The sequence below is a fragment of the Rhinopithecus bieti genome, unplaced genomic scaffold (genome assembly GCF_001698545.2).
Source record: "Rhinopithecus bieti isolate Rb0 unplaced genomic scaffold, ASM169854v2 scaffold_1467, whole genome shotgun sequence".
Classification (NCBI taxonomy): Eukaryota; Metazoa; Chordata; class Mammalia; order Primates; family Cercopithecidae; genus Rhinopithecus; species Rhinopithecus bieti.
The window spans coordinates 3,529,473-3,546,532 of NW_016803692.1; the positions used below are offsets into that span (position 1 = coordinate 3,529,473).

The window sequence follows — 17,060 nt, forward strand, 5'->3', positions numbered from 1 at the left end:
AGTTAATGGTTAAAGTAAGGTACGAGGGTAGGGGGAGGGTACAAGGTCATTGGTGGAAAAGTAAGAGGGTTGGGGAGGATACAGTTCAGGGAACTGAAGGCCAACATATTGAAAGCATCATCTACGTGGATTTAAAATCACCAAGAATTAGGTCATAAGTAGATTTTCTGAAAGCGATAATAGGCTAAAATTGTCAAAGAAATATAGTAAATGATTGCACCAGGAGGGACTAATGAGTGATAGAATGTGACTATAGTAATTTCAGTATGGAGTGTTTTCAGGAAGAAAGTGGAAAGAATGGTCTGGAAGTAGCAACGAAGAGCAAGAAAGATGCCTTCCCACCTTCAGGCATAACACTGTGGAGGCTACAAGAGAAGCCTTGTAAGAGAAGCAGTGTCCTCAGGGAAGAGCTAATTTTGAGTCAGAACATTTAGGCTCACAAAAGATATATCATGGTGCAGGACTTTATCTCTAACTCAGCATACCTTGAAAGAAATTATGGAGCCCTTATCAGTTCACCATTGTAGAATATAACACCTGAATTCAAAGCATTTCACCCCATATAACAATAAAAATTTGCTTGATGAAAAACCTGTTATAAAGAACTTTTTTATTATTAGCTCATATAGTAGTCAGATAGTATTTCTTGGAAGACAAGAGAAGGTGAAAGAAGATATATGTTTACTCCATTAGGTAAGACTGGAAGCCCTCATCAGTTTCTGATGAAAAATTCAGCTGTACTTTCTACAAACTTTATGAAATATTCGAAATTCTGAAGATAAGGGACTAGGAATGGTGGACCTCCTTCACCCCTTTCTTCTGTATTTCAATATATCATTGGTTCTCCAGATGTGATCCTGGGCCAGAATTAGATGCTGTTAGACATGCAGATTCTTAAGCCCCATGCCAGACTTCATAAATCAGCAACTGTCAAGGGTAGGGCCCAGCTATGTGTGTTTTAGTGATGGTTTGATGCACACTAAAGTTTGAACACTGCTGCAGCTGAGGACCATTTCTACCCTTTGAGCTACCAATTCAGCAAGTAAGCATTTTGAGGGATTAGTAGAATAGTAGAGAGGAGAATATTTGAGGATGTTTTGGAAGCTAGAGGAAGCTCAGGATGAGCTAGAGGAATCTTTGCTATGGAATAAAAGTGGAATGAACTTCTGCCTACTGTAGAAAAAATGACATTTGACAAAACTGTTGAATTTTCTTGCCTTTTTAATGCAGGAAAACAGGGCTGCCTTATTCAAAAATTCCTGTCCCTTGTATTTGGAATAAGATGCTATTTTACTATTCTCAGTCTATTAATCTGGAATTAAGATGCTAGCCCATTGCTTTTCAATCTAAGTATTTTCTGTAATCTGAGTTTAGGTCCAGTTTTATTCTCTTGGGCACTCAATGGAGTAAAGACTGGTAGAATTTCACTAGCTATAGGGACTTCAGTTTTTCTCACTGAATGATAAAGTGGGAAAATCTGAAAGAGTACAAAAATGATAAACATTTAATTGTATGTTTTTTTTATGAAAACAAAATGTTTTCTTATTTTATTTTACTTATCAGTATTATACATAAAGATATTTTCCTTCAAAAGATCGAAGTTGTTTCTATTATAAAACAAAATGTTCATTTGAAACACTGTAATGATGTATAACAGAAATATACAAATATGCTTCATTAAGTTCAACTTTTCTATTAACTATGTAACTTTAAACAATTCACTTTTAGTTGCTGAACACATCTTCTTATCTGTAGAGTGAAGCAATCAATTTAGCAATTCTATCATTTTGATTAAAATTATGAAACACTCAAATTGATAGTTATGTGAAAATACAGCATTTTAGTATCAATTTTATATAATGCTTGCAGCATTCATTCATTCACTAAATGTAAATATATAATCTTCTAAGTTTTTAACAGGTAAGACTGTGATAATATGTATTTAAAGTATCATGATAATTTATAAGGATGTGGCCGGGCACAGTGGCTCACGCCTGTAATCCCAACATTTTGGGAGGTCGAAGTGGGCAGATCACTTGAGGTCTGAAGTTCAAGGCCAGCCTGGCCAACATGGTGAAACCCCATCTCTACTGCAAATACAAAAATCAGCTGGGCGTGGTGGCACATTCCTGTAATCCCAGCTACTCAGGAGGTTGAGGCATGAGAATCACTTGAACCCGGGAGGCAGAGGTTACAGTGAGCCAAGATCATACTACTGCACTCCAGCCTGGGTGACAGAGTGAGACTCTCTCTCAAAAAAAAAAAAAAAAAAAAAATACAAGGATTATGGCATTTAATAACTTTATGTTTTATTATAAATTATTAGGAAAATACTGGATTGATCCAAATCTCGGCTGTCCTTCAGATGCCATTGAGGTTTTCTGCAATTTCAGTGCTGGTGGCCAGACATGCTTACCTCCTGTCTCTGTAACAAAGGTATGTTACTGAATTTTAAAACATATGTTGTTATATTGCACAGTATCAGTGAAAAATTATTTTTAAAACTCTATCTCTTTAAATAATTATGAATTTTAAGAATGAAAGCAAAGATTTTCTCTATTATGTATGAGAAATAAATATGTTATTTTAAAACTAGTTAATCACAGTAAATCTTGACATTTTGATTGTGTCTTTTTATGATTTGGCTTAGTTTGGCTTACTCTACTGATCATGTTTTTTAAATTCCTTTTAAAATTGTGCAACATGGTTGTCCTAGTAAAAGAGTAAACAAACAAAATATATGTGACAAAATAAAACAATCTCAAAATATTTTTTTAAAAAATTGTGCAACATATGCTATGTTTTTATGCATACACGCACATTAGAAATTTCTTAAACAGCTGTAGTGTTTGTAACCTGTAATCAGTTACCTGAAGTTTTGCTGAAAATTATATTATAATCATTAAAAAAGAGAATTTTGCCACAAAATCTTGCTATTTGTGGTTATTAGGCACACAATAACCTTTCTTAAACATCCACAGAATACTACTAAAAATTTCTTTCATGAATAATTCTATAAATCAAACATTTAGAACGAGTGCATGTTAGTTTGTTAAACTAACATATATTATAACACTGGGAGTTATAACAAATATTTATAAAACCTAAATCCTAGCTGTACCTATAACATATATTGAAACCAAAACTATGTTTCTTTATTTTTCTGATTAAACCAGCTTGATTTATGATCAAGAATTTCTCATTGACAAAGAACTGATACATGTGCCTATTGTGTGTTTTGTTCATCATAAAAAGACAGCAGATAAAATTCAATCTCTTTAGCTGCTTCTTATTGAACTGTCCTCTCCTCCTAAAACACCTCTCTTCATTAACTAGGGCATTCCATCAATTTATCTTAATAGGCGTTCACCATTATCACCCCTGAAATAGAAGAGGGAAGAATTCTTCCATTCCTAGGGAATCATGAACCTCTAATAAAGAGCAGCATGATAGTCCTACTTCCAAAATATCCGTATCATCATCCTTATTCCAGTGGAAATTGGCCCAGGATTATCCAGAAGGAAAGAAGATGGGGCTGTGTGAACTGTGCAATGGAAATAGGAGCAGTGGGGAAGCGGCACTCTAGTTCTTTCCATGACTGAATCACTTCTCCCATTTCTTTGATTCATAAACTCAACCCAAGGAAGACCAGAGAAGTGCTAGGACTAACAGTAGAGTTGGAATCAGGGACTGGGGTTCTAGTCTTTATTCCTCTATTAACCTAGGGAATAAAACTGTGATCCACCAGAGGGCCTGCTCTGTGCCAGGCACAATGCTAGGTAAATTACATTTGTCATTTTTAATTCTCATAACAACCATGCCAGATTGGTGTTATACCCCACTTTACTGACAAGGAAATTAAGTCTCAGAAAGCTTAAATATTTTTTGCAAGTTTCCGACTCTGACCTGTAAAATGAAGGAGTTGAATTACTTAAATTCTAACGTTCCTTATTATCTTTCCATGTGTATGCCCTTTTGCTTTTCCTCTCGTTTTTTTCTTTCTGTTTTTCTTTTTGTTATTTTTTCTTCTACATTACCTCATAACTGATATTTTTCTAACTTTATGCTTGAAAATTAGTACAAATTCCTCAGTAGGAACCATTTCTGTTCCCTTACATTATGAACGTATCCCTGTTTGAATAATGCTAAAGTAATAATAATAATAATAATAATAATAATGTCTGGAGCTATAGGAGAATCTGCCTTTCTGTTCAAGCCTGGGGAACGTGCAGTTTTCTTAACTCAGATACTGTCCTGTATTGTTCATTGTATTAGTTAACACTTGTTTAGGCATTCATTCATTCATTCAATAAATATTTATTAACGATCACTGTGTGAATGAAACTACATTAGGGGCTGGCAACACAAAGAATAGGGTTCTGTCCTTGTCCTTTAAGGCTCTCAAACTTAAAATTACTCAACCAGATTATTGTTACAACTTGTAACTCGTCTTTGGTAACTCTCACAAAAAAAATATCAAAGGCAGAGACAGAATCTCAGATTTTTATTTAAAAAAGTATTAAAGCATTAACCAAAAGCAAATTATTACTACATTTTATATAATGTGAAAATTATCTTTATTTTATTAATATTATATGTAGTAGCCTGATGATATGAACTGGAACCAGTCCATACAGGCTCAGGAAAGCCAATTGTTAACATTTCTTCCCATTGCCATGTGCAGTGACCTCACCTTGGTAGTCTGAATTCAGCCGTGCCTGTAATCCCAGCACTAGGGAGTGCTTCTACCATAGGAGTCAGGAAATACTATAAATCATGGCTTTTCCCCCAAGAACCAGTGGTTAAACATTTACCAGCACACCATTGACTGGCACTTCAGTTCCAAGAAAAAGAACTTTCTGGAGGCTGCCTTTGAAGGACTTTTCCTCAGATTTTCCTGAACTGTTAAGTTTCTCAATTGCCACATGTTATAACCTGCATATTGTTTCTATGACATTAGTTGGAGTTTGGAGTGGGGAAAGTCCAGATGAACTTCCTTCATTTATTGAGTTCGGAAGCCACCCATATCATCACCATTCACTGTCTAAACACCCCAAGGTGGACAAGCACACAAACAAGTGGCCCAGGATTGCCTATTGGTTTCAAGGGATGGAATGGCCAGATTTTTAAAGTAAATACTCTACTTGAACCTAAAGTGCTTTCAGATGACTGCAAGGTAAGGAAATGGCACTTTTAGAATTGTTCAGTGTAACTAACTTAAAAGTGATAAAACCATAAAATTAGGATAATTAGAGTAAGACTTTAATTACAAACTGCAGATACAGAAGGGTAGTAGGTTTTAATGTGCCTGACTTGTAACTGCATTTTTTAGAATCAATCATTTGTTTATGTCATACCTTATCAACTTGTGTCATACCAATTGGTCTTAGATTTTTACATACAAAACAGGTGTTAATATGTAAATTTAATTTTTATTCCCTATGTGAAATAATTATACTTGGATAGATGGATAGATAGATAAATGATACATAGATAGTGTATTTGGATAAATATTTTCATGTGTTTTCACTGCTGTAATTCTACGTCTCGTTATTGCATAAAAGGCAAGTTATAGAGGCAAATAAGTTTTATTTCATTCTGTCAATCCCTGTACCTGATACCAAATATGGGTATAATTACATATTGACTGGCCCCACCAGTAAGTATTTGATTGTAGCCTATTTTTTTTCCATTAAAACTAAATAATGGGGCCAGGCGTGGTGGCTCATGCCTGTAATCCTAGCACTTTGGGAGGCCTAGGCAGTCAGATCACTTGAAGTCAAGAATTCAAGACCATCCTGGCCAACGTGGTGAAACGCCGTCTCTAGTAAAAATACAAAAATTAGCCGGGCATGGTGGCAGGTACCTGTGATCCCAGCTACTTGGGAGACTGAGGCAGGAGAATCACTTGAACCCAGGAGGCAGAGGTTGCATTGAGCCGAGATTGCACCACTGCATTCCAGCCTGGGCGACAGAGTAAGACTGTGTCTCAAAAAAAAAAAAATTAAATTAAATAATGGGGCTGGGTACTGTGGGGCACATCTGTAATCCCAGCACTTAGGGAGGCTAGGGTGGGTGGTTCACTTGAGGCCAGGAATTTGAGACCAGCCTGGCCAACATAGAGAAACTCCATCTCTACTAAAAATACAAAAATTAGCCAGGCATGGTGGCACACGCCTATAATCGCAGCTACTCAGGAGGCTGAGCCACAAGAATTGCTTGAACCTGTGAGGCAGAGGCTGCAGTGAGCCAAGATTGTGCCACCGCACTCCAGCCTGGGCGACAGAGCGAGACTCCGTCTCAAAAAAAAAAAAAAGACTTAGTGAGTGAATCTAACGATACTTTGTTATCATACCAAGCTTATGACTTTAGACACGTAATTTATTTTCAATGAGCTTCAATTGCCTTAACTTGAAAACAAAATTTGTAGCTTAAATAATCTCTAAAGTTCCTTCAAAATTTAAAATTTGTGTCATAATAATTCTGTGAATAAGTGAATTAGCTCCTAAATAACAGCTCCACAAAACTCATCAATTGTGTTTCTCTATTGTGTCCTGGTTGCATCTTAATCATCGGATATTTTATGATATGTTTTTGTTCCATAGAATTTATTAGAAACAGAAGAGCATATACTAATAAGAGAAACAGAAAGCCATGGAAGGAAGAGAAGAAAGAGGGAAACTGTACAAATAGAGAGCGACAGAATGAGGGAGAAAAAAGAAACCTAAAAGATGATTGCACATAATTATAATTTTAATTATTTCTGACTGAGGTGATTCTGTTTATTTTCTACCTAAAATGCAGAGGTTGAAATAGCTCGTTCCCTTTTATCAAAGAAAAATATCCATCCTGAGGAATCAGTCCCAAATAAAGGAATACAGAACAGATGGTTATTACTCGTGTTAGGAATATTGCAGTCTTTTAATTCATATCTGGTCCAATGATTCACAGAGAGTTGAAGCAGAAGCCTGGCCTTAGCCTCTGGAACTGAAAAATTAGAACACACAATGCCATCCTAAAGAAAGGAATAAGCCCAGGTTTTCAATTAATAGTAGTAATTTTACCATTTATTGAGCATTGTTCTAGGCACTTTCCATTCATTATCTCTAATCCTTAAAACAAGTTCACATTATCTGTCAAAGCCATTGTCTACTGAAAGTGACTGCTAATGAAATGCATATGAAAGCATTTTGTTCTTATTTTACAGATTCAAGATGGCAGCTGGCATAAGGCAACATTTCTTTTTCACACCCAGGAACCTAATCAACTTCCAGTGACTGAAGTACAAAAACTTCCTCATCTCAAAACTGAACGAAAGTATTACATTGAAAGCAGTTCTGTATGCTTTCTGTAAAGTCTCTGAATTAGTTCCGAATTCAGGCTGTTGGCCAGGTAATTGCTGCAGAGGGAGAAATGAGACAGAAAGATACTGTCATTATGAAATACATGTAATAAAGCATTGGCTAAATCTTAAAGAATCTCAGGAAGAACAGACTTCCTCCTAAGAAGGAGAAAAGGCATTTTTAAAGGACTATGATTGATAAAGTATTTAATTCTTTTAAAATTATATTGATCTCAGCTTTCTTAGAGAATTCCCTAGAACTAAAAATGTATAAATATGGAATTCTTCAGGGTATCTTTTATTTTTGACTGAGTGCGTAGTACCCATTAGACAGCTGGAGATGCAGAGCACTATGGAGCAATACTGGCTAATGCTTCCAAATGTGCACTGCTTCTGTCTAAAAATACAAGCCACAGTCTAATATGCCTTATTTTCCAAAACACTAAGCTGTATTCAGGTCCCTGATGGGCATATACATCTTAGCCGGTGATACACTACCTCTTACGTGTTGCCTCTTTGTGTTGCTTGGTGCTCTTTCGAAAACAAGGTGCTTATGGCTTTCATAGACTATTTCCTTTTTCATCTTTATCACTCTTTAAAAGTGTATGTACTGGTTACATCAAGATATGTTTTGGTTGTTAGTACTTATTTTAAATTGTTTGGTCACACACTTAATAACACGTAAAACTATTTATGTGAAATCCTTGTTTTATTTTAAAATTCTCTTTGTGTATATGGAATCAAAGCCAGCACATTGTAACCTGTGCTTGTACACAAAGGAATTGGAAGATTTCTTTGTTTTTATTTTTTAAATTGTTGTAAAAATTATTATAGGCCAGCTACATCTAGTAGTAGGTTTGGGGTAGAGATTGGGGTTGTGCCATACTGTTTTAAAGTTCATGATCATCTGGAATGATACTTTGTGTATATATATTTTGTAAAGTTTTAATTCAGCAAATTTTTTTAAATTGCTGCTGTTTTAAATTATAAAAACTTTGTATTTCTGCTTTGTAGAAATTATATGTTTTTGTAGTATTCATTGATTTTCTTTCACTGTACTTAAATCTAGTGTTAGTACTTAAAAAAATTTAATTTACCAGTCTTTAAAGCAACATCCAGGAAAAAAAAAGTCTTTTCCCATTTAAAATAGGCTCAGCCAGTTCAATGTCTCCTTGTTATCACAGAAATGTTAGTTCAATATTGAAAGAAAAATATTATACCTCTTGGTATCTAGAAAAGCTTATTCATCCATTATAAATATATCTTTAGCCACAGCAAACCACACTTAACCTATCTATAATAAAAATGTGCTTTAAATCATTTTGGGTGGTATTTGTTTTTCCTCTTTTGTTACAATATGCTTTTATTATTTATAATAGCCCATCTGGCATAGCCTTTCTGTGTTATGTATATCTATATTGTTAAGAAATATCTTTTACATACCTGCAAAAGGATTATAGGACCTATTTCTATGACAAAAATAAACTCTCACATATATGATCAAATGACTTTCAACAAGTGTGCCAATACCATTCAATGGAGAAAGGGCAGTCTTTTCAACAAATGGTTCTGGGAAAACTGGATAGCAACATGCCAAAGAATGATGTTGAACCTTTACCTTATATTACATACAAAAACTAACTGAAAATGGGAGCAAATATCTAAACAAAAGAGCTAAAACTATAAAACTCTTAGAAGAACACGTAGGAGAAAATCCTTCATGACATTGGATTTGGCAATGATTTCTTGGAATGACACCAAAAGCACAGTCAGCAAGAGAAAAAAATAGATAAATTGGACTCTCTGAATATTAAAAATTCTCTGTGCATCAAAGAACACTATGAAGAAAATGAAGAAGCAGCCCAAGGAATATGATAAAATATTTGCAAATCATATATCTGATAAGGGATTAATATCCAGAGTATATAAAGAACTCCAGTGACTCAACAGTAGAAGCAGCAGCAACCCAGTTTAAAGAATGGGCAAAGGACTTGAATAAACATTTCTCCAAAGATATAGAAATGGCCAATGAATAAAAAGATTCTGGCTGGGCACAGTGGTTCATGCCTGTAATCCCAACACTTTGGGAGGTTGAGGTGGGAGGATTGCTTGAGTCCAGCAGTTCAAGACCAGCCTGGGAAACATAGACATAATCTCTACGAAAAAATTTTCTAAAAATTAGCCAGGTGTGGTGGCACACATTTGTAGTCCTAGATATTTAGGAGGCTGAAGCAGGAGCATCACTTGGGCCCAGGAAGTTGAAGTTGTGGTGAGCCATGATCACACCACTACATTCTAGCCTGGGTGACAGAGTGAGACCCTGTCTCAAAAAAAAAAAAAGGAGAGAGAGGAGAAAATGCCCCAAATCAATAGTCATTGGGTAAATGCAAATCAAAACCACCAGGAGGTACCAATTCTGTGGTATAATGCAAAACTGTATTTGCATTATCTCTGATTCCTGGCACAGGGTTCCTAAGACTCTTGGAATTTTCTAAGTGAAAGGAGTGTCTTTTGTTATTTATAATGAACCCTTTTCAGTAACACCTGAGTTTATGTTAATAAGGTTTTTTTAGAGTGGGGCCCCTAAAGAGCCTCAGGATGGAGCTGGTCCCCAGAAAGACCAAGTAATTAATTAGAGGGTTGAGATTTTCAATCCCACCTACTGACCCCTGGGAAAGAGGGGAGGGCAGGCCCTGGAGATGGAGCTCTGTAAAAATTCTTGAACAGTGAGATTTAGAGAGTTTTCTGTTTGGTGAACACGTTAACTTGCTGGGAAGGTGATATGCCCAGTAGGGCATGGAAGCTCTGCACTACACTCCCCATATTTTGCCCTGTGCATCTCTTCCAGTGGGCTGTTCCTAAGTTATAATAAATTAGTAAGCACAAGTACTAGTAATGATAAACTAGTAAACATAAATAAAGTGTTTCCTTGAGTTCTGTAAGCCATTCTAGCAAACTGTTGAACATAAGGAGGGGTGTCATGGGAACCTACCACTTGTAGTTCGTTGGTCAGAATTACAGATGGCCTCGGACTTGCATTTGGCATCTGAAGTGGGTACTGAACCCATTTATCTGTGGAATCTGATGCTAATTTCAGGCAGTGTCAGAATTGACTTAAATTGTTGGACATCCAAATTGGTGTCTGAAGAACTGGAGAACTGGTTGTTAGTTTTGGAAAACACCCCAGAACTTTACATCCATTAGATGGCTATTTTAAAATAAAAGGAATAATAATAAAATTTTAAAATAAAAAAATAAATAAAAGGAAAATAACAAGTGTTCTCAAAGATGCGGAAAATTGAAAGCCCTGTGCATAGCTGGTGGGAATGTAAAATGGCACAACCATTGCACAGAATAGTTTGGTGGTTAAATAACTTAAAAGTTGTGTGTGGGGGTGTGTGTATCTATGTATATGTATATATCTATGTATATATATAAAAGCTATATATACATATATATAAATATATATATATAAAGCTATATATACATCTAGGTATATACCAAAAAAATTGAAAGCAGGGATTCAAATAAATATTTGTATATCAATGTTTATGGGAAGTATTATTACAATAGCCAAAAGAGATAAAACACCCAAATGTCGATAAAGAGATGAACAGATAAACAGATAAACAAAATGTGGTATATACATACAATAGAATGTTATTCAGCCTTCGAAAAGAATGAAATTCTGTTATATGTTACAACATGGATGAACCTTGAAAATATTATGCTAAGTGAAATAAGCCAGACACAAAAGGACAAATAGTGTATGATTACACTTATATGAGGTACCAAGAATAGACAAATTCATACAGACAAAAAGTATAATAGAGGTTACCAGAGGCCAGAGGAAGTGGGAGTGAGATGGGAACTATCCTTTTTTTAATGAGTGCACAGTTTCTGTTTGGAATGACAATGTTTTGGAGATAGACAGTGATGATGGTTGCATAGCAATGTTAATGTACTTATTGCTACTGAATAATACACTTTAAAATGATTAAAACAGTCAATTTTATGTTATGCATATTTTACCACAATTTTAAAATAAGGCCTTGGCAAAGATGTCTGCTTTTCATTTGAAAAGATAAAATGGTTTTAAAATGAGCACAAAGGTTGAGTGTAAATTAAAGAAACCATATCCTATAATCTAGTTTCAGTCTACATGCTATATATTCTGTTCCAAAAAAATAATAATAACTCAGTTTGGACTTACATGATTTTTCTAGAGATCATTTCAGAAACATATAGAGGATAGAAATGCCTTGCTTTATGTTTTAAGTGTGTTCCTAAAATATCAAATTTAAAGCAAATTTCAATCAACTTAATCATAGGCAGTATAGTAGTTAGGAGTGCTCTGAGAATTCACTGTGTGATTTAGGGTGTATCATTGTAGGTTCATTGTCTCAGTTTCTTTGCTGTAAAATAGGGATAATAAAAGTACTTATCTCATTTGGTTGTTGAGTGGATTCGAAAATGGAGAAATGCTTAAAACAGTGTCTGGCACAAAGTAATCACCATAAACATTAGTTGCTGCTATTTATTGCCATCATCATCATCATCATCGTTAAAGATTTAATAGTTCTATGATCATTATCACCAAAGAAGTTTGTGCTAAATCCCTTAATAAAATTATTCATCTGCTTTAAAGCCATACTATCCCCATATTTTGTTGTATAAATATAGATTTTTATATATTATAATTACTATTTATTAAATATAAAGACTTTCTAAAATGAAGTGCAGCATATAATATATATAATTAAGAAAGGTGTTTTGCTTTTCTCCCCATTTTTATGTATTAATGTAAAAATTACAGAGGTTTGGCTGGGTGAGGTAGCTCATGCCTGTAATCCCAGCACTTTGGGAGGCCGAGGCTGGCGGATCACTTGAGGTTGGGGGTTCCAGACCAGCCTGACCAACATGGAGAAACCCTGTCTCTACTAAAAATGCAAAAAATTAGCCGGGCATGGTGGCACATGCCTATAATCCCAGCTACTCAGGAGGCTGAGGCAGAAGAATCGCTTGAACCCGGGAGGTGAAGGTTGCAGTGAGCCAAAATTGCACATTGCACTCCAGCCTGGATGAAATGAGTGAAACTCTGTCTCAAAAAGAAAGAAAAAAAAAATTAACAGTGGCTATTACAAAATAAATATCATGGACATTTTCTGTAATATGAAACCATAGCAAAAGGAATATTGGACTTAGAGGCAGAAAACATGAATTAAGTTTCAACTCTCCCATTTATTGGTTTGCAGTACTGGGGTAAGTGACTAATTCTCTGTTATTATCTGTATTGGAATAGAGAGAGAGAGAGTAGGTAGGAATATAGAGTTTGTCTGTGTGTGTGTGTGTGTGTGTGTGTGTGTGTGTGTGTGTGTGTGTGTGTGTTTTCTTTTTTGTCTATATTGGGAAGTGTTTTTTTGGTCTGCTTGTCCTATCAGTTACATGAGAGAAGGGTGTTAAAATCTCCAACCATAACTGGTTTTGCCTCTTTCTCCTTTTGTTTCTCACTTTTTCTTGCTTATACTTGTAATTAGTTGCATTCAAATTCACAGTTGTTATATCCTGTAATGTTCTGGCCAATGTTTAACAGCCAGCTCACTAAGAGGGAAGAAAGAGACAATCCCTAATTTGTTAGCATTTGCCCATTTCCATGGTGTAAATGCTTGTACCATGGCTGATTTCAAGCTACAAATAGATTACAGAACATGAAGATAGGAAGAGATAACATGTTGGGTCTAAGAAGCTAGTCCAAGTTGGCTTTAGCCCACCATTGGTATGTCATCCTGTTAGAATGATTATTCTATCATTATGAAATAGCCCTTTTCTGCTTATTACCTCAATGTGTACTTTTTCTATTGTTTGTATAATTATACCAGTTTTCTTTTGGTTAGTGTCTGCATGGCGTATCTTTGTCCATCCTTTTATTTTTAACCTTTCTGCATCCTTTCCTTTATTGTGTTTCTTGTAACCAGCACGTCATTGTATTTTTATTTGTAATCTACGTTGGCAACTTTAGACTTATTTAGGGTATTTGGTCTGTTTACATTTAATGTAATTACTGTTACATTTACATTTAAACCTGTTCTCTTACTATTATTGTGTATTTATCTCATATCTAATTTGTTTCCTCTTTCCTCCTTTCTTGCCCTTGAGTGGTAAAATATTTTTTTCTATATTTCCTCTTTTAGCTACTAGCCATACATTATTTTTATTTCCTTTTAGTGGCTACCCTAGAGACTACAGTGGTCACCTTCATATCCTTGACTTTATAGATGCTATATAAATTAATACTTTTCACGATGGCTCATGCCTGTAATCCCAGCACTTTGGGAGGTTGAGGCAGGTGGATCCTTTGAGGTCAGGAGTTCAAGACTAGCCTGGCCAACATAGTGAAACCCTGTCTCTACTAAAAATACAAAAAAAAAATTAGCCAAGTGTGGTGGTATACGCCTGTAATCCCAGCTACTTGGGAGGCTGAGGCAGGAGAATTGTTTGAACCCAGGAAGTGGAAGTTACAGTGAGCCAAGATCACACCACTGCACTGCAGCCTGGGTGATGGAGTGATATTCCATCACAAAAAAAAAAAAATTAGTATTTTCCACTTTTCAGACAATGCAAGCCCAGATCATGCACTCCAGCCCAGGTGACAGAGTGAGACTCTGTCTCAAAAATAAATAAATAAACAAACAAATAAATAATAAGTGCTTTTCCACTTTTCAGGTAATACAAGAATATTACCACACTTTAATTCCATTTATCTCTTCCTGACATTTTGTGGCACTGCTCTCTGTATTTTTATTATACATATATTTAAAACCCTAAATATTTTAAACTGACCATTTCGTTTTTTCTTCCTATTTATCCTTTTCTATGCTTTCTTTTTTGTTGTTTTTTAAAACATCTTTATTATAACTTTGTAACTGTTGGACATATTTTGGCGATACATGTATTATTTTGGGGATACATATATTTTGATACATGTGTACAATGTGTGATGATCAAATTAAGGTAATAAGAACATCCATCACCTCAAACATTTATTTTTCCTTTGTGTTGGAAACTACTATTTTTAGTTGTCTGAGGAACCTCCATACTGTTTTCCATAATGGCTGTCCTACTTTACATTCCCACCAATAATGTATGAGCATTCCCCTTTCTCCTCATCTCCTTGCCAACATTTATGTCTTTTTTATAGTAACCATTCTAAATGGGATAAGATGATATCTCATTGCACTTTTGATTTGCATTTCCCTGATGATTAGTGATGTTGAGAATTTTTTCATATACCTATTGGCCATTTGTATATCTTTAGAGAAACATCTATTCAGCTCTTGTGCTGATTTTTTAATAGGATCATTGGGTTTTTTGCTATTGAGTTGGTTGAGTGCCTTAAATATTCTGGTTATTAGTCCCTTGTTGGATTGATCGTTTTCAAATATTTTCTCTCATTCTGTGAGTTGTCTCTCTTCACTTTTTGTTGATTGTTTCCTTTGCTGCACAGAAACTTTTAGGCTTGATGTAATCCTATCTGTGTACTTTTGCTTTGTTACCTGTGCTTTTGAGGTCTTAGCGAAAAAATCTATGCTTTTCTTTCCTTTGTTGCCATGCTTTCATCTGGGATAATTTGCCTTCTGCTAGAGAACTTCCTTAAGTATTTCTTTTCACGGCAGATCTCATGTCCTGACCAAAATATAAGAGTTTGGCCCTCCTATGCAAGACTGGCAGGTTTTATAGTTTCAAAAATAAGTATAAGCTAACTTCAATATATGTCCTGTTGAGTGTAATTTTTTCCTTATTACCTATATATTAATTGGCTATGTTAGCTATGATGAAGTTGTTGTCACCTAAGCCTGGGTACACAATTATGCAATCTGTGTGCTTTGGATTCAGAGTCCTAGCATTGTTTAAAGCCAAGTTAGAAAAATGATACCTCTTTAGAGAAGAGCAACTGATAGGGAATCTCAGCTGTCATCTTGGCTGTGCCTTGCAGTAGAATTTTAGAACTGCACACAAGTATAAAAAACAATCTCAGTAACAATCCATTAAAAATAATTGCATTTTATTAGGTATCTAGTTCAGAACAAATTTACGGTTGAAATGCAATAAAACTTTTCATTTCTTTTTTTTTTTTTTTTTTTTTTTTTTTTTTTTTTGAGACGGAGTCTAGCTCTGTCACCCAGGCTGGAGTGCAGTGGCATGATCTCAGCTCACTGCAACCTCCACTTCCCGGGTTCAAGCGATTCTCCTGCTTCAGTCTCCTGAGTAGCTGGGATTACAGACACCTGCCACCACGTCTGGCTAATTTTTGTATTTTTAACAGAGACAGGTTTTCACCACATTGGCCAGACTGGTCTTGAACTCCTGAGCTCAGGTGATCTGCCCACCTCTCCTCCCCAAAGTGCTGGGATTACAGGTGTAAGCCACAGAGCCTGGCCAACTTTTCATTTCTTGAAGCAAACAGTTGAAACCCAGTTTCATGAAAAGTGCATTCCTCGTGAAGGTATAAGGATCTTCCTCAACTACTAGGAAATAAAAACTTTATTTAAACTTTAATGATATTACATTTAATTTTTTCACTTGAGCATTTTCAGTACATAAAAGAGGTTCTCATTTAACTAATAATGCAAATTCCAAGATACTATATAAAACATTCACAGTTAAAATAATTTTCCCAAATGTTTCCCACATGATTCAATATGATCCAAAAATACTATGTATTTTTTTTCAAGTCTTCATACAATGACAAAACAACTTTGTAGAAATATTTAAATTAGTAGGCATTAGCAAGTTTTTGGTTTGATAGTTGGAAGCAAGAAATTTAAACAATCGGAATTTCTTGAGCTTGGGTTTTATAGCCAAATATTATTCTGGCTAGTAAAACTTGCTCCTTTTAAGCCTTGTGTTAAAGAGAAATAATAATAATAAATTGAAATTTAAAAAAAAAATCTAAAACCTTTTTAGAAATAAATTTCACATACGTCTCTGCAGCAAATGCTATGCCTTCTGTATCAGGTCCTGAATTTCTATAGTGATTACCCAATTATTGGATCCTTCTAGTGGAACATCAGTTATGATTGAACCACCTAAATGTATGATGTATTTGTTTGATCCAAATAATGCTTTGCCAGTAATCAATCCAGGCAATTCTTTGGAAACGGTTTTTTGTGTGGTCATAATAGGTCCATCCAAATCACGGTGTAAGTCACTATCCCCTGTTAAGAATAATCGTACCCAGAACCAACCCGTGGTTTCTTCCCTCACCACTTACTTCTATGCCCCAACCTTAGAACCCAAGCTCAGGAAAAGAATCTGGCTCTTTATCACCTGCAGGATGAAGAAGCGCAAGCTTCTCTGGAAGGCCTACGAAGCCTTGGTGACCTGATTTTTGATCACCTGTCAGCATTTTCTCTTTGCTGTCAAAGTCAGCACTCTCCATCATATTTAAATATCTGTCCTAGTCTGTTCTCTGTTGCTAGAACAGAACACCACAGAGTCAGGAATTTTTAAAGAGAAGAAATTTATTTCTCACAGTTCTGGGGGTTGGAAAGTCCAGAGCATGGTGCAAGTGTGTAGTGAGGGTTACCCCACGCCAGAAGGTGAAAGCAATGATACAAGAGGCAACCTGGGCTGGATTTGTTTTACCAAAACTCAGTCACATGATAACTAACCTACTTTCACGCTAAGATTAATCCATTCATGAATGCTCTACCCTCTT

General features: G+C 35.4%; 1 protein-coding gene across 1 annotated transcript in view; it reads left to right on the top strand.

The window, feature by feature from the left end:
• COL24A1 (collagen type XXIV alpha 1 chain) overlaps nt 1–8,660 on the top strand; it is a 411,426-nt gene extending 402,766 nt beyond the window's left edge. The window contains 3 exon segments of the mRNA XM_017850789.1: nt 2,327–2,436; nt 4,961–5,176; nt 7,208–8,660. Coding sequence (XP_017706278.1) covers nt 2,327–2,436; nt 4,961–5,176; nt 7,208–7,354 — 473 coding nt within the window. The 3' untranslated portion in view covers nt 7,355–8,660.
• The last annotated feature ends 8,400 nt before the right edge of the window (nt 8,661–17,060 follow it).